The sequence below is a fragment of the Nerophis lumbriciformis genome, linkage group LG11, assembly GCF_033978685.3.
Source record: "Nerophis lumbriciformis linkage group LG11, RoL_Nlum_v2.1, whole genome shotgun sequence".
In the NCBI taxonomy this organism is placed as follows: Eukaryota; Metazoa; Chordata; class Actinopteri; order Syngnathiformes; family Syngnathidae; genus Nerophis; species Nerophis lumbriciformis.
In genome coordinates this window covers 1,411,729-1,430,000 of record NC_084558.2, presented here as the reverse complement: position 1 = coordinate 1,430,000, position 18,272 = coordinate 1,411,729, and the positions used below count along the sequence as shown (strand labels likewise).

The 18,272-nt window shown below is 40.7% G+C and overlaps 1 protein-coding gene across 7 annotated transcripts in view; it reads left to right on the top strand.

The window, feature by feature from the left end:
• The window catches only part of brsk1a (BR serine/threonine kinase 1a), a 20,403-nt gene extending 3,595 nt beyond the window's left edge, over positions 1 to 16,808 (top strand). Inside the window, exons 5-20 of one of the 7 annotated variants that reach the window (XM_061967724.1) lie at positions 2,685 to 2,801; positions 2,898 to 2,931; positions 3,037 to 3,105; positions 3,191 to 3,337; positions 5,420 to 5,451; positions 5,554 to 5,718; positions 6,577 to 6,674; positions 8,128 to 8,275; positions 8,359 to 8,419; positions 8,650 to 8,676; positions 9,338 to 9,614; positions 9,815 to 9,863; positions 9,940 to 10,063; positions 10,351 to 10,561; positions 12,115 to 12,204; positions 14,704 to 16,808. In XM_061967724.1, coding sequence (XP_061823708.1) covers positions 2,685 to 2,801; positions 2,898 to 2,931; positions 3,037 to 3,105; positions 3,191 to 3,337; positions 5,420 to 5,451; positions 5,554 to 5,718; positions 6,577 to 6,674; positions 8,128 to 8,275; positions 8,359 to 8,419; positions 8,650 to 8,676; positions 9,338 to 9,614; positions 9,815 to 9,863; positions 9,940 to 10,063; positions 10,351 to 10,561; positions 12,115 to 12,204; positions 14,704 to 14,915 — 1,861 coding nt within the window. In that variant the 3' untranslated portion in view covers positions 14,916 to 16,808. Of the gene's footprint in view, positions 1 to 2,684; positions 2,802 to 2,897; positions 2,932 to 3,036; positions 3,106 to 3,190; positions 3,338 to 5,419; positions 5,452 to 5,553; positions 5,719 to 6,576; positions 6,675 to 8,127; positions 8,276 to 8,358; positions 8,420 to 8,649; positions 8,677 to 8,983; positions 9,615 to 9,814; positions 9,864 to 9,939; positions 10,064 to 10,307; positions 10,562 to 12,114; positions 12,205 to 14,703 lie in introns of all 7 variants that reach the window. The other 6 variants (XM_061967726.1, XM_061967725.1, XM_061967721.1 and 3 more) reach the window with 6 other exon arrangements.
• Positions 16,809 to 18,272: the final 1,464 nt, after the last annotated feature.

Genomic DNA, 18,272 nt, shown 5'->3' with positions numbered 1-18,272 from the left:
AATATATTTAAAAAACAAAACAAAAACACAGAAAAAAATATGTAGGCCCTCAACCCAACCCCAAACTAACCAGACGATTTCTGCAGTTTAATAAATAAATGCCCCCAACTTGCTACTACGCAGTGCTTCTGGAAGGTATTCAGAGCGCTTCACTTTTTCCACATTTTGTTATGTTATTCCTTATTCCAAAATGGAATACATAAATGTTTGTCCTCAAAATTTCACACACAACACCCAATAATGACAATGTGAAAACATTTGTTTTCGAGATTTTTGTAGATTGATCCAAAAAAACCCAAAAAAAACAAAGAAATCTCATGTACATAAGTATTCACAGCCTTTACCATTAAGCTCAAAAGTAAGCTCATGTGCATCTTGTTTCAACTGTTCATCCTTGAGATGTTCCTATAACTTAATTGGAGTCCACCTGTGGTAAATTCAGTTGTTTGGACATGATTTGGACTTGATTTGGAAAGGCACATATACAATGTCTATATGTAAGGTCCCACACTTGACAGTGCATGGCAGAGCACAAACTAAGCATGAAGTCGAAATAATTTTCTGTAGATCTCTGAGACAGGGTTGATTGAAGGCACACATCTGGGCAAATGTACAAGAAAATATCTGCTACCTTGAAGGTCCCAATGAGCGCAGTGTCCTCCATCATCCGTAAATGAAAGAAGTTAGGAACCACCGGCACTCTTCCAAGAGCTGGCCGGCCGTTTATAATGAACAATAGGAAAAGAAGGGCTCGAGTCAGGGAGGTGACCCCGATGGTCACATTGTGAGAGGTACAACATTCCTCTGTGAAGAGAAGAAAACCTTCCAGAAGGACAACCATCTCTGCAGCAATCCACCAATCACGCCTGTATGGTAGAGTAGGCAGACGGAAGCCATGCCTTAGTAAAAAACACATAGTAGCCCACCTGGAGTTTGCCAACATGCACCTAATAGACTCTCAAACCATGAGAAACAAAATTATCTGGTCTGATGAGACAAATATTTAACTATTTTGCATGAATGCCAGGTGTCATGTTTGGAGGAAAGCAGGCACTGCTCATCACCAGGCCAATACCATCCCTACAGTGAAGCATGGTGGTGGCAGAATCATGCTGTGGGGATGTTTTTCAGCAGCAGAAACAGGGAGACTAGTCAGAACAGAGGGAACAATGAATGCAGCAATGTAGAGAGACATCCAGGATGAAAAACTGCTCCAGAGTGCTCTTGAACTCAGACTGGGGCGACGGTTCATCTTTCAGCAGAACAACGACCCTAAGCACAAAGCCAAGGTATCAAAAGAAAGGCTTATAGACAACTATGGAAATGTCCTTGAGTGGCCCAGCCAGAGCCCAGACTTGAATCAGATTACACGTCTCTGGAGGGATCTGAAAATTGCTGTGCAGCGACGCTTCCTATACAATATGATGGAGCTTGAGAGGTGCTGCAAAGAGGAATGAGTAAATCTCCCCAAAGATAGGTGTGTCAAGCTTGAGTCTGCAATTTCTGTCAAAGTTGCATCAACAAAATATTGAGCAAAGGCTGTGTATAGTTATGTGCATGTGATTTCTTGCTTTATTATTGTAATACAGTGGCAAAAAGCTCTTAAAAACTTTTTCACATTGTCATTATGGGGAATTGTGTGTAGAATTTTGAGAACAAAAATGAATTTATTCCATTTTGGAATAAGGCTGTGACATAACAAAAAAGTGAAGCGCTGTAAATACTTTCCAGATGCACTGTATGACATACTTACAGACAAAAAAAAGTGCAGTTCCTCCTTAACAAATGTTTTAGACCACCACACAAATTATGGGTTTAGGTTACACCTAAATAAACATTTGTAATGACCAAAATCATTATACAGTCGCTTCTTGCCACAGCACGCTTCAAATTTAGTGGCTTTACCACATCGCTGTTTTTTAAAAGCACATTTTTCAACATGTTTGGCGTAAATTAAGCATTTTCAAGCATAAAAAAGTGACTAAATGAACTAAAAATATAAATTCTACAGTAGTATTGGCCATGAGAGGAGACCAAACCAATCATAGCGCACTGTTCAGTACTGTTTTCATCACTATATTGGTCAAAAGAGTGTAAAGGTGACTAAAGGCTGTTAGTCACATATCCAGCGGGCTCTAATGATGTTGAAAAAATATTTAGAAGGTTGTAAACTGTTTTTTGATGAAAATGAGTTTATCACGGTCATGTACAGAACAGCGATTAACGAGCAGCGACTGTACTACGTAGAAACTTTAACTTAAATTATATATATAATGCTAAAATATATCCCTAAATGAACATCATTAGTGAATATTACAACAATCATTATACTGTGTATAATATGATAAATAATATTTATAAGCCCTTTAACCTAAATTATATATTTAGTGCTAAAATATAATTGTTCCTGTATATTAACTTTTTTTTTAAAACAAAAAATAATAAAGTATATAATTATTGATTATGGCATCAACACTCAAATTATAGTTATTTACTTGCATTTCTAAACAATATTTGTTTAAGTGGTTGAATGTTATGCTTGATTATTTAGGAAGATCTTTGACCTGGTGTAGGTTGTGTAATACATTTTCTAAGGACAGTTTTTGAGTAAATCAACTAGTAATGATTCCTAAAAGAGTGAAGTTTCTTTAAACTGAACAGTCATTATTTATGCACTGATGCAGCCACAGAGACCTGAAGCCTGAGAACCTGCTGCTGGATGAGAAGAACAACATCCGTATCGCTGACTTTGGCATGGCGTCCCTCCAGGTGGGAGACAGTCTGTTGGAGACTAGCTGCGGGTGAGTGCAGTCAGAAAAAATATGCTCCGAAAAAACCCCAAACATCAAATTTTTGGAATGCACATGTAATAATGCAAACACTCTTCTTTACCTCAGATCACCACATTACGCATGCCCTGAAGTCATACGGGTAAGTGATATTTGTCAGTGCCAAAAACACATTTCCTGTTATGTGCCAAATGGCATCTGCTTTTATATAAATGTTATGGCTCATAAGGGATTCTGTCTTTGCTAGGGAGAGAAGTATGATGGTAGGAGAGCAGATGTATGGAGCTGTGGTGTCATTCTTTTTGCTCTGCTGGTGGTAAGTCTTTTTGTGGACTTAAAGGTCTGGAGTTCAGTGTTTTCCTATTTATTGACCACCCTTTTGTGCTCTCCACCCTTGCCAGGGCGCCTTGCCATTCGACCATGACAATTTACGGCAGCTCTTGGAGAAAGTAAAGAGCGGCGTGTTCCACATGCCGCACTTCATACCCCCGGACTGCCAGTCCCTGCTCAAGGGCATGATTGAGGTCAACCCTGAAAAGCGACTAACGGTATGTGACTGTGGGTCATACCCACATCCACATATCCATTCTATGTACACACCTTTTAATAGCAATATTAAATAAGTCTTAGTGGTTTCACAGTCATGTATTGGACAAAATCTTACATTTGCTGTTAGAATTTAGACAGTTTAAAAGTGGTTTTATCACACCATGTTTTGTGTGTTAGTTGTTAATAAACTGTGTTTATGTACACCTTTCTCCTCCGAAGAAGCGCTATTGTGCACTTATCCTCTTTTTACATATACCGTCCACTGTAACTGCCCTTATCTATCGTAGTAGATGCCATATATCAGTATAAAAACATTAAGAGGGTGGGAGAGGAGGACATAAAAGACATAGCTACAGTAAGTGTAGACAGGTAGCACCACACTCTGGGCCCCATACATGGGGACTCCTGATAGGCCCTCCATCCCACCCTAAACCCAATGTTGCCGCCCCATACACACACATTTGATATGTTAAAAACCAGATATTGCACGGATTTAATTGAAAACCTCTTTTTAAAACACATTTAAAACCTTGAGTAAGGATTTTGACTTTTCAAAGGTGGGAAAAGCATATCTACTTAAACCCCTCTAAATAATTTAGTTTAGTTATTTTTGGCCAAAAATATAAAATCTATGCAAAGTGACCAGAATAATAATTTAAATAATAATATAACCTGCCATTATTAACTTAAATGTGTATGTAGAAATATGGAATTTTGCCTTTACTTGTGTAAACAATGTAAAGTAGAGATTGGCTGATTCACATAGGATTATTATCAGTGGCTAGTACGAATTATAATAATACACAATAATGTCATTAGTGCATCTCTTGGAGGTTAAGTCTCCACTCTCCAACTATCTTTAAAAACTAGTGACATCTCATTTTATAACTTTAATTCATGGCCTTTGAACGCACCACAATTATGTGCAATGAGATGCAAAAGTGAAACTTAAAACATAATAAATAGATCTGAGGATCTGACCAATCTAAGACTAGATGTGACCAATTGAGAACCAAATAGAAATCCAATAGAAACATGTATTTTTACCTTTCTTCTATCACTTTATCCTTGTCCCAAAATAATGGTGCTACGTGTGACTGCTTAAGGGTGAGCTTTGATGACGTTAGGATGTCTGTGTTGAGTGAAGTGTTCCATGCTAGGTTTGCCGCTATTCAGGGAGAATTAAACATTTTGCATTCTTGATAGGGAGGTGTAAGTAGTTAGATGTTCTCTCTTTTGATTTAAGCTAATTTATAATTGAAATTTCATGGCTATATTTATTTTATATTAAAATATATGACGTGGTTTCACATCCCCATTTGCCTCTCCACTTTGACGTCCCTGGCTATGTGAGCTAAATTGCTAACATTACACTAACATTTTAGCAGCAACATCATGCTAGGTTAGCCTATATTTTGACTAAAACAAAATCATGAAACCTACAGTTCCCACTTATGCAGGATAGTTGGAAGACTTCCAGTCTTTATTTCAAGATGGAAGCAAAGCCTTTCCTTAGCAAGCTCATCTACTTAGCAGTGGGTTAGATGCGGTATCATGTCCATGAGTAAATAGTTTTTTCCCTTCATGAAGTGACATCATTAAAAACAAGATTTTTTAGAATGACTTAAACAGCACGGTGGAAGAGGGGTTAGTGCGTCTGCCTCACAATACGAAGGTCCTGAGTAGTCCTGGGTTCAATCCCGGGCTCAGGATCTTTCTGTGTGGAGTTTGCATGTTCTCCCCGTGACTGCGTGGGTTCCCTCCGGGTATTCCGGCTTCCTCCCACTTCCAAAAACAAGCACCTGGGGATAGGTTGATTGGCAACACTATCTGTGTTGGCCCTGTGAAGAGGTGGCGACTTGTCCAGGGTGTACCCCGCCTTCCGCCCGATTTTAGCTGAGATAGGCTCCAGTGCCCCCCGCGACCCCGAAGGGAATAAGCGGTAGAAAATGGATGGATGGATGGACTTAAACAGCGAGTAGGGACACAACAATAATATAGAAACAAAAATGGAAAAGATTCAACTCTGTGCTACCTCTATAAAAAATAATGTTACCATTCTCCTCTTGTCTGTCTTACAGCTTGAGACCATTCAGAAACATGCTTGGTATCTGTGAGTATACAGTCATTTGTCTGTGAAGTACTATTTTTAAGCAATGCTACATCATATTCAGTCACGTTCATTATACTCATGTCACGCATGTGTGTGTCCCAGGGGTGGTCGTAATGAGCCTTGTCCAGAGCAGCCTCCTCCCAGAAGAGTGTGTGGGAGGCGAATCTTATCCCTGACTGAGCTGGACCCAGATGTGCTTGACAGCATGCACTCGCTGGGCTGTTTCAGAGACAGGGTCAAGCTCACGCGGGATTTGCAATGTGAAGAGTAAGCCACCCCTTCATTTTTTTTCACAATCCCAAATATGACAAATGGGTTACTTAGAGACCAGTTGTACCTCAAATGAAATTGTCTATAATTTTAGGATGTTATTGGTGCCATCTGGTTTTTATTAGTCCTGTTCCAAACTGCTAAGATCAGTTTTGTTTTTTTTACAAAGGAATTTATCCAAGGCTTTAACTCATGTTTTATAGTTAATTCCATTTCAAGGTGCGCCCTTTAAAAGCGCCTGCTATCTTTCCAAATTGTGGTTTTCATTTAGACTCATGTTCTATAGGGTTGAGGATGTTTATAGACTTAGACTTAGACTTAGACAAACTTTAATGAGCCACAAGGGAAATTGTTCAATATATATATATACTGTATATGTATATGTGTGTATATATATATATATATATATATATATATATATATATATATATATATATATAGATGAAGAGAGAAGCATGTTGATAGAGCTGATCAAGCCGGCACAAAAAAACGCTGACTAGTAAGCGTGCTAAACTAATAGCTAATAAAAAGAAGCTGACGACTTGAATAGAAACAAGGGACGCCTGTTTGAACTCAGGCAGCCATTCCACAAAAAATGTAAATAAATAAAAAAGAAAGGCTGTTGTTTAAAATTTGTTTAGAATAATCAATCAAGTGAGGTTCTTCCTTTTGAAAACATAAATAGTTTTGTATTGGGTTATTGTTAAAGGTGTTGACTGATTGTCTTTAGAAGAGGCCAGATGGTGAAATTTTAAGCAAAAACACAGACTTCCATTGTGGGTACTCTTCACTTTTCTTGTACGCCTCTGAACTCCTTAACGACTGTGTCTTATTTGTTGTGCTTGTTCCTTTCAGAGAAAACCAAGAGAAGATGATTTATTACCTACTGCTTGACAGGAAAGAGCGCTACCCCAGCTATGAGGACGAGGACTTGCCTCCACGTAATGATGCTGGTCAGTCCCTAGGAGGCAGTATAGCTTCACTTCTAAAGGGAAGCTGCAGCTGAAGATACTTTCAGCTTTTGCCACAGTTCTTTAAAGGGATGCTGGTAACCTCAAGCAGCTGTTGAAAGGGTGCTAACCTTTGAAAGTGTTTTAAGCGTTATATCCCACCCTCTTCTGGCTTTAAGCACATAAACTACGCCCCACGTACATCACGCACATACATTAGTTAAATTGTTTTATCAGCTAATAGTGATTTGACAAAGTTTAGCTACTAACATGGTCTATCATTGAATGTACAGTCTATTGCAACAAAAGCATGACTGCAAATTGTTAGTTGCTTGTTGCGTGTGGGTTTGTTATCAGACTGCCCTTAGCAATTTATAATATTGAGATAGTAATTTTAGAAATATGGAAAATTAAAAAAATATATATGTTCTGTTAAACATAAGGTGGTGTTCTTGTTATATTTTTTGGTTTGAATAATGTAACTCTGACCAAAATGCAAATAGCAACTATACAGAATGATTAGTAGTCCTTTTTATTCACTCATTGAAGCCTTTTATTAGCAGATTGTGAGGGAAGAGAATACATTATATGATGATGTAAAGTTTACACAGTACAGTACATGTTCTGTACAATTGACCACTAAATGGTAACACCTGAATAACTTTTGCAACTTGTTTAAGTCGGGGTACTCGATAATCCATTCATGGTACAAATATATCCATCCATCCATCGATTTTCTACCGCTTGTCCCTTTCGGTGCTGGAGCCTATCTCAGCTGCATTCGGGCGGAAGGCGGGTTACACTATCAGCATAATACAGTCATTATACAAAATAATGATCACTATAGGCATCATAATAATGTAGAATTGTAGTTCCCAACTTTTTGGGGATATTTACAGCAAGCAGTGAATGGTAGAAGCTCAGAGAGCATGAGAAAACATATATACAATTATTTACAATCCAAGGCTGGGATGTGGAGGGTGAGGATGCTTTGGGGTAAAATTTGAAACCTGGTGCTCTTTCAGTGCGGTTTTGAAGGAGGACAGTTTGCACTTTCTTTTACACCTTTTGGGAGTGCATTCCATATTGAAGTGGCACTAAAGGAGTATGAGTTAAGACCTTTGTTAGATTGGAATCTGGGTTTGATGTGATTTGTGAAACTCCCCCGAGTGTTGTGGTTATGGCAGTCAAGTAGTTTGACATGTACATCAGTATCAGGGAGGTGTAACAAATTTTGTATACGAGGTTCAGTGCAAGTTGTGTAACTCTGTCTTCCATGCTGAGCAAGCCCACTTTGCAGAAGTGGGTAGGAGTGAGGTGAGATCTGTGGTGGAGGTTTGAGAAGTAGCCTGACTAGCTTATTTGGGGATTTTTATAGTCTTGATTTAAGGATGCCTGCCTGAGGATGTCCATATAAATGCATGCAAATTTGTGATTTTTAATGGTTACTGTGCAGATCCTCCTAGAAAGCGTGTTGACTCTCCCATGCTGACGCGACACGGACGCTGCCGTCCAGAGAGGAAGAGCCTGGAGGTGCTAAGTGTCACTGAACAGGGGTCTCCCACGCCTCCACGCAGGGCCCTGGACACCGCACACAGTCAGAGGTACAGTACATCAAACGTATGTTCTGTGTGGAATACAACATTATGTACATTTTAATGAATGAGCTGTTTTGATGCACCTTCAGGTCTCGCTCAGTGAGTGGAGCTTCCACTGGTCTCTCCTCCAGCCCTCTCAGTAGTCCCAGGGTAAGACTCAGCTGTTGCTGCTCTACTTGCTGGCAATGGCTGAACAAAACGCCAAAGTCTATTGGTAACATTTTTATCCCCCTGATGTAAAGTCTATAACCGATACTTTGTACAAGAATACTTTGAAAATGATTACATTGCACATGTTTTGTTAAAACCACACCTAACCTCCAGAAACATCCCATGTATCAATCTCCTCTAATTATTTTTGAACATTATCACAAATCAAGCTCCTCAGGTTAAACCTCATTCGGCAGGTTTGTGTGACATTTTCACTTTTTTACTCTGCTCATGTCACTTCTCTTCCATACCTTGCATGAACAGCTAATGTGTGCGAGTAATTAGGAAAGTAATTGAATCATTGCACCTGTCTCTATCACAACTGTCGCTGTATGATATCAATGTTTTGTCACGGTTAGACTTTCATTGGACACTTTCACAACTCACAAGATGCAGTCTTCTGTCATGAAGCATGATATTCATTTCCATCCTTCTTTCTCCATGTTCCATCCCCTCTCTTTCTTGTTTTCCATATGCCCCAAACCCACAAAACCCACTCCCCAGTCCTACCAAAGCCCCATCTTCACTTTCAGCCAATCTGATGTCACCTCTGCTGCCGCTACCCCCCAAACAAAGGAGCCCACACAGGGAAGCGTCACGACACTTCGCACAGCACGGGCCCTCGAAAAGCCCAAAGCTCCCCCCCATCCAAAGACCCAGACCCTGCCCACCAAGGGACCCACCGAAAGGCCTCACCTCCAGCCAATCAAATCCCTGCCTCTACACAACCCATCCTCCCGCTCCCCATCCCCTTCTCCGCTTCTCTCACCCATTCCCCGTTTCTTCTTCCCTTCGTCATCTGTCCTTAAGTCCGTGACTAAGAGCTTGTACCCAAACTCTGCCCACTCTGTGCCACAGGTCACTCCCCAGGGCTCTCCGTTGCCCACGCCTTTGGGCACCCCTGTCCACCACCCTCACCACCCTTCCTCCACCCCACCCTCCTCCTCCTCGTCCTCATCCTCCTCGCGGGCAGAGGGAGGGGGCGGGGTGGGCTCTCTTTCGCTGACCCCGCCCTCCAGCCCAGGAGGAGGAAGCGGGATAGCGGCCAGCAGCTCCGCCCATTGGAGAACTCGCCTGAATTCTTTTAAGAACAACTTGCTGGGCTCACCTCGGTTCCATCGCCGCAAACTGCAAGGTGAATGGCCTTGTATATCCTCTTGAGAACCAGCATCCTCTGCAGCTGACATTACGTTTCCTTTGTCGGTTACAAATTCATGAAACATTTGTAATGCAAAACAGAAATGTCCACTGCAGAGGATGCTGGCATTATGTGTGCACCAATTCTATCTATATTATATGCAGAATAGCACATGTAAATAAACTTGTCTATTTTAGTTCCAACATCAGAAGACATGTCCAGTTTAACACCAGAATCCAGCCCTGAGTAAGTCACCTAAATGTTAAAATGTCCAAATTCCTGCTCTCCTCTTTGATTATTTCTGCTTCTCGTGCCCTAACAGGCTGGCTAAGAAGTCGTGGTTTGGCAACTTCATTGGCCTGGAAAAAGAGGAGCAGATCTTTGTGGTGATCAGAGACAAACCTCTGAGTTCTGTCAAAGCCGACATTGTCCACGCTTTCCTGTCTGTAAGTATTTATTGTGCTGTCACATATCACTAAGCTCACTAGCTTGGCCTTATTCACATTCACTCTCTTGACCTACGCGCTTCATCTCAGTCTTTATATCTGTGTCCTCTTTATTTCAGTCTTGCATGTTGATGAATCACTTTGCTTTCGCCCACGGCTCACTCTTTCTCTCCTCTCCTCACCCTCACCCTTTGTCTCCCTTTTACACTCACGTCGGCCCTCCGTACTTCTCCCGCCTCGTAAGTCTGTCGGTCTCTCGGCTTCTTCTCTGTCTTCCCACCACACAGATCCCATCGCTCAGCCACAGCGTCATCTCCCAGACAAGCTTCAGAGCCGAATACAAGTCCTCCGGCGGCCCTTCCGTCTTCCAGAAGCCCGTCAAGTTTCAGGTGGATATTGCCTTCTCCGAGGGCGAGAGGGAGCGGGACCGGGAGAGGACCGAGAGGGAGGGCAGGAGAGAGACGGGAATCTACAGCGTGACGTTCACCCTCATATCAGGTAAGTTAAAAGAATGTATATCCATCCATCCATTATCAAAATACAAAAGTAAGAGAAAGAGAGTCCACCCGTTTCTGTCTCAGGCCAACACAGAGATGCTAAGGCATGCTTTTATTTCCTGTCGTTTAGACTATTGTAACGGTCTGCTCCCTAGTCTTTCCAAAACGAATATTAGAATTCTACAATTATTACAAAACGCAGGTGCGCGTGCTGATGAGGACCAGAGGGCGGGAGTACATTAAACCAATTCTAAAGTTGCTACATTGGCTCCATGTCCTCTTCAGGGTCGATATTAAAGTTATATTATAAGTCTTTAAATGTCTTAAATGCCTTGCGCCTTCTTATCTATTTGACCTGCTTTTACTGTATCAACCCTCACAGATCCTGAGGTCCTCTGGCCACAAACTTTTATCTTTACCAAATACCAGAACAAAGACTCAAATTGAGGCGGCATATAGCCACTATGGCCCCCACCTGTGGATCAGCCTGCAGAGCCTGTTGATTTCTTTTTTATTAAAAGGTTAAAGATTCACCTTCTTAATCAGGCTTTTTACTGATCATTTTAAACCCTCCTTAGGTTTTTAAAAAGAAATTATGTGCTGTTATTTTCTATTCTATGTATTGATATTATTCTCTCAATGTAATGTTTTATTTATGTATTAATGTATTATTTAAATTACATTTCTTAATATACTTTAGAATGTTTTGTAATATATTTTGGATGGTGTTCATTTTAGTTATTGCCCAGTGTGGATGCTCCAAAGAGGCTGTTTGTTATTGTCAATAGTGTTATGTTTGTGGGTTTTCTTTTGTCTTTTATTTATTTAGTTAATATTTTTTTTATGTTAAGCACTTTGTGTTGCCACTTGCCTGTGCATGAAAAGTGCTATAAAAATGACGATTTATTCATTTATTTATTTATTGATTGATTGATTGTTTGAATGTATTTCCTTATAAAGCATTTTTGGGCTTATAAGTACTCAACTGCAGAGAGTACCTATTATGTGTAAAGCATTTGTTTGGGGTAGGGAGGGTACATGCTTCATTTGTACACATGCATTTGTTACATTCTTGTGTTGGCATTGTTGGTCTAAACCCAAGGATGCAGAGCAATGTGCAGGAAAGAAGTCTGTTTAATTAGGGAAAACAGAGGTAGTGCAAAACAAACTAGCACAGCATGGAAGTGCACAAAAGACCAATACTTGTCAAGGTACAAAGCGCAATGATCCAGCTCAGGCGAGACTAAATAGGCTAGATTAACGACTGGAAAACAGGTGTACTGGCAGGAATCAAAACAGAGAGTAAAGGTGCAGCAAAACAAGGAATTCAAAAGGAAGTAGAACCATAATAGGAGCACCAGGACAGGAAATTATACAAAACACAAGAAAATTGTGAACAAAGTCAAAACTGTCATGTGGGATCATGACAGCATTGTTTTTCTCATTAAACTTCACCATAAACTTCAACTTTATGCTTTATGCTCTGGAAATGCAGTAATAATGCTTGGTACGATAACCACTGCTGTTAATTAACATTTGCGTGTGCATCTTTAGGTCCAAGTCGCAGGTTCAGACGAGTGGTGGAAACGATCCAAGCCCAGCTTCTCAGCTCCCATGATCAACCCCTGGTGCAAGCCCTATCTGGTGAGATTGTGCATGCATCATGGCAAATCATGTAGCTCATGAAATATATACACATACATCTTAAACATTTTTTAACATCTTTTAAAAGTTAAAGTTAAAGTTAAAGTACCAATGATTGTCACACACACACTAGGTGTGGCGAGATTATTCTCTGCATTTGACCCATCACCCTTGATCACCCCCTGGGAGGTGAGGGGAGCAGTGGGCAGCAGCGGTGGCCGCGCCCGGGAATCATTTTGGTGATTTAACCCCCAATTCCAACCCTTGATGCTGAGTGCCAAGCAGGGAGGTAATGGGTCCCATTTTTATAGTCTTTGGTATGACTCGGCCGGGGTTTGAACTCACAACCTACCGATCTCAGGGCGGACACTCTAACCACTAGGCCACTGAGTAGGTAAAAGTTTATTTATGTAGCACTTTAATGTAAAAGAATGAAAGTATGTGCAATGTATCTACATTTAAAGTACCAGGAGTGTGAAACACATGCTATTACAACATTGATTCTGTTGCTGCTGTATTGTGCAATACGTATAATAATCCATCCATCCATTTTCTACCGCTTATTCCCTTTGGGGTCGCGGGGGGCGCTGGAGCCTATCTCAGCTACAATCGGGCGGAAGGCGGGGTACAAATTACCTTTTGATTAAAAATAACTATGTTATGCCACTCTCCAATTATTGCCTGCTTCCACATTGTACCCTAGCTATAAAAATACAATTGATCATAATTAATAAAAAAAGCAGTGTTTAAAATGATTTACATTTATATTATAGGGCTCGAAAGGGCATGTGATTACGCAATGAATTGTGGGGCAGCTGTAGCCATTTTTGCTTGTCAAAACTTTTGTTTACATGGCTGTACTGCACCCGCAGTAATGTGAGCGACAGCAACAAACTGGATTAAAATGGATCGTACAAAATAAAAGATCAAGGGACTATACCGAGGCACACTGTTGTACACTATTCCAAATGACCGCTACATTGAGAGAAAACAAGATAAAATTGGTGTAATTTATATATACGAGCATATCCAGTGAACAAGTAATTTGAGTAAGCTGCCGCCATTGTGGAAACCAAACGTATCTATATTTTGTCAACAGAGTCAGTTTTTATACCGGTGAAGAATTTCAGAATGCAAAGGCTGTTAAGGCTCTTTGTCTTCCGTTCAATTTGCCCATAATCTGTGGCTTTCATCTCTTATGTGTCTCTTATGTTATTGAGTGAGGGTGCCCAGCCTCTATTCATATGCAAATTTGCCTGAAAAAATAAGCCCATTATTACTTTTGAATACTTTGATCATCTATTCATATGCAGGTTTGCCTGAAAAAATAAGCCCATTATTACTTTTGAATACTTTGATCACTGTGCTACTGTTCCAAAAATAATACTCATTCATTTTTGTGCTTACCCATGACTAAACGTAAACAGACGGTATGCTTTTTTCAAAAATACTGTACGTTGATTGGCAACACTAAAATTGTCCCAAGTGAATGGATGTGAGTGTGAATGTTGCCTGTCTATCTGTGTTGGCCCTGCGATGAGGTGGCGACTTGTCCACGGTGTACCCCGCCTTACTCCCGAATGCAGCTGAGATAGGCTCCACCAATCCCCCGCAACCGGATGGATGGATAGATGTACGTTGTTTGTAGCCTGCAGCTAGCTTGGCTAATAGCCTACTAAATGCTACGCGTGAAACACAATAAAACAGGCTTTGGATGCTGTGAACACACCAACATGTACAGTTTTTCCCAGGGGGCGTCGCCCGGTACAGGTGGGTGGGTGAAGGAATAGTGTAACTCGGGCTATCGCCATCACGTCTCCAAGAAGCCTACAATTTTTGGTTTTCCACTCCATTTGCTGAATGGCGATATATATCTCAAAACGCAAAACAGTCCTACTTACCTGAGATACTAAGTATGTCATTATTATGACTTCAATATTTTGACTTAGTAATTTACTAAGTCAAAATGATGACAAAATAATGACTTACTAAGTCAACTTAATAAGCGTTTGAAAAAAAAGAGTTAAAAGTGGGGCCACATGCTGACATATGCTCAACTCATCATGCTTAATTTATTACAGCATTTGGGAAGCCTGTAGTTGATTTTTATTATGTGAATATTATATCTTTATCAACATGTGATAGCTGGGACCCTGCCATTCAAAACTAGGCTACTACATTACTAATGATTAATGTTACTATAGCTGAAAAAATAGTACAATAGCAATAGGAGAGACTATTCATCCCTGAACACCATGGAGTTCATGTCGGCTTTATGATGCAATTACATTATTATATCAACTATCAGAGACAGCTTCAGGAAACTCTTCATTTAACACAATGTCGTTTTTTGCTGCTTCAACACAGCTCAATCAACACAGAAAAAGGCTATAGATGTATAAAAGGTGTTGACTTGTTTTCCTAATCGGAGCTTCAAATTGCCTCAAAAATAAGTATAGCATGTGTACGTAAAAGTTACTTTTCTGTTCTCGTCTCCTGATCCTTTCCCAGATGAGAAGAACGGACGACCCCACAGGACCCCCACCCGCCAAAACTCGAGGCGCTCAGAGGGTGGGGGCGACAGGTGCGAGTGGGGCGACCGAACAGATGGCGCAGGCATTGGAGGCAGCGGGGGAGTTCTGCAGCGCAGAGGCTCAGCGAAAGAGAGAACCCGACTGCTGTCCACCAACGGAACTCAATCTCAACCGTAGGTTACAAAGTGCAAGCACGCAGCAGGATGCCCAACCAACAGTAAAACTCTTTTAACTTCATCTCCAAGCATTCATGCGAGCCACACACTTCTGCTATCCTTCCTTGGCTAGCTAGATATTAGCAAGGATTGAGCCTTCCTCCATTGTGCTTTTGTTTTTAGCAAAGGTTTTGATCCTTTGGATTACCTGGATTCCAACCCCTTAAATGAAAAAGATGGGATCATCCTTTAATGGAAGCATACTATGTGAATGAGTAGTTTGGTATCCATGGTAGATACAGCTTCCCAAAGTCCTAACTAGGATTTTGAAGCGCTAATGTGCATGCCAGTTAGCAAATCAGCCTGCTAAAGGAAGCTGATATGACCCGATAGGCTGGGCCACCATAGCATTGTACTACAGCATTTGATACCAAAAAGAATTAAGCGTGTTGTCATGGCTCTCACTCCTAAAATTAACCCGTGTGTGTTCATGTCACTCTCAGGCAACATGCAACTACTAGTCCATACTAAAACACGCGGCTAATTAAACCTGCAGCGTTAGCATCCTTTGGCCTCCTCACCGAGTGGGCTTGAGCTGATCTGCTCAGGAAGGCAGCGGCCTACACTGACTCAAAGAAAACCAACCAAGTAAGCTAAGTAAGTGAATGTGAAAAATATATTTTTATTTAGTTATTTATTTCCTTTGAGGACATGCAGCGAGAGCAGCAAAGACAGACATGCGTCAGTGCTGGAAAGATGAAACAGACTGGGTATTATTTTCTTTCTTGCTATTTCTACTCAGAGACAAGATGAACTAATGCATTTACCATTTTTGCATTGGACTCCTGTTGCTCTGAAGAATTGTTTTTAAATTTCAACAGAAATATGAACTTACTCTATGGAGAGAGAAAAAAACACTATGTGTGAATATTTCCATGAACCTCATCAGAGCTGTTTTGTCTCACATTGAAAGAGAAAGACATTCCTGGCCTCTCTTGTCAAGCTTGCCTCCTTACCGAGTATTGCCATGAAGGACACACAACAGGATATTCATCTATTCACTGTATCACATTCCTGCTTGAACTGGACTTTGGAACGAGAAGAAGCGAGCAAAGCCTTTCAGAACACAGCGTTTATAGTCATCACGGCGACTCATACGGTCATGTAGTATTCCTCAAGTACTCTAATAGACTAGCTGATACTCATCACCAGTCTTCCATACAGCACAATATGCAACAGATGTCCAGGATGTTGTCCAATGAGTGCTAATTTAAGTTGTTTTGTTTACATATTTATTCACGTATACAGCCATCTATTTATTAATTTATTTGCAAAGATATGCCAACAAAACATTTTTCCATTAATGTTTTTCTAGCACTTTTTTTTAAATGTCTAAGACACTGATAGCAGTATAGAGGGATCTTTTTGTTCATGTCATTCACCATGTTTATCTCTGGGAGATTGGTGGATGATGGCTGAGTAACAATAAACTGCTGCAGATTGAACTTTTAGGTCTAAACAGAGGAACGCTACTGAAACTCTAAAAGGCTTCACCTCTTGTTTTTTCCGCCTCGTCCTTTTGAGCAACGTGTCCCCCCTCACATGTTGTGTAGCACCTCATCACTCACTTTATGATTGCTCACCATCATCATCATTCATCTTCTCTCACACACACACACACGACACCTTCACTGTCACTGACCCAACTGTGGCCAAGATTGTAAACTATTCTCCATCCATAAGGGTCAGTAGAAAAAGGTGTTTAAAAAAATGTCTGTATCATAATTTAAGTATAAAAAGTGCACTATTATAACTATTGCCTGTGATTTAAAAAGAAAAAAGAAGTTATGATTGAATTGATGGTTAAAATAAAGAGAGTCACCCTATTGTTATGGTTACAATAATAAATCCTAAATCCATGTGCGTGTGTATACTGTTATTTTTGAGTGTTTATCTTACATTATAGACATGAATGCGAATTCTTATAACACAAAGACATTTCCTTTTAGAATTTGTGGTAGAACAAGGTCATAAAAATTAGGACCATAAAATTCACATTTTACTTCAATGACAAAAATGTCAGCCCCCAAAAACTGATTTTTTTTTTTGGTAATATTTCTAAATAAATTATATGTAAAAACCCTGTATGTAAATATACTCTGATATGTAACTTTATTGATCCTCTAGATGTGTGCTGTCATGTTAATTGAGATTCCAGTAGCAGCAGCACCATATGGAGTACATACAGGATAGTGGCAAAAAGAACAGTTTTATGGACCAATGATTGGTAGCAACTTACATTGTTGTGCATTATTTTTCTACAAAAAACCCACAAAGTTCTCAAGACAAAACATGGCAGCTTCCTAGAAACTGCCGCAAAAAATAAATGTCATAACTTGATACTTCAGCCTGCCCTGAAAGGCATCCGTGCTGAAAACTAAAAGGTTAAAAACGATGCCCTATGCTTTGAATGGGAATAACAGCGGCATCTGGTGGACAACTTGTGAGGGCCGGTACAGGACCAAAAATAGTCTTAAAAAATGATTGCAATTGTAGTTGGGAACAAATGTGTTTGTTTTCCACCAGAATACAACCATTCTTTATTTCCTTGATTTAACCTAAGAACACAAACAAAACAAAGGCAAAAAAAGTTCTCCAACTTAAGGGTTCAGTTCAATCAATCAATCAATCAATCAATGTTTATTTATATAGCCCTAAATCACAAGTGTCTCAAAGGGCTGCACAAGCCACAACGACATCCTCGGTATAGCCCACATAAGGGCAAGGAAAAACTCACCCCAGTGGGACGTCGATGTAAATGACTATGAGAAACCTTGGAGAGGACCGCATATGTGGGTAACCCCCCCACCCTCTAGGGAGACCGAATGCAATGGATGTCGAGTGGGTCTAACATAATATTGTGAGAGTCCAGTCCATAGTGGATCCAGCATAACAGTAAGAGTCCAGTCCACAGTGGGGTCAGCAGGAAACCATCCCGAGCGGAGACGGGTCAGCAGCGCAGAGATGTTCCCAACCGATATACAGGCGAGCGGTCCACCCCGGGTCCCGACCCCGGACAGCCAGCACCCCATCCATGGCCACCGGATCTGTGTGTCTCCCCTTCCACAAGGGATAGGGGGGAGCAGAGGAGAAAAGAAAAGAAACGGCAGATCAACTGGTCTAAAAAAGGGGGGGCTATTCAAAGGCTAGAGTATACAAATGAGTTTTGAGATGGGACTTAAATGTTTCTACTGAGGTAGCATCTCTAACTGTTACCGGGAGGGCATTCCATAGTGCTGGAGCCCGAATAGAAAACGCTCTACAGCCCGCAGACTTTTTTTGGGCTCTGGGAATCACTAATAAGCCGGAGTTCTTTGAA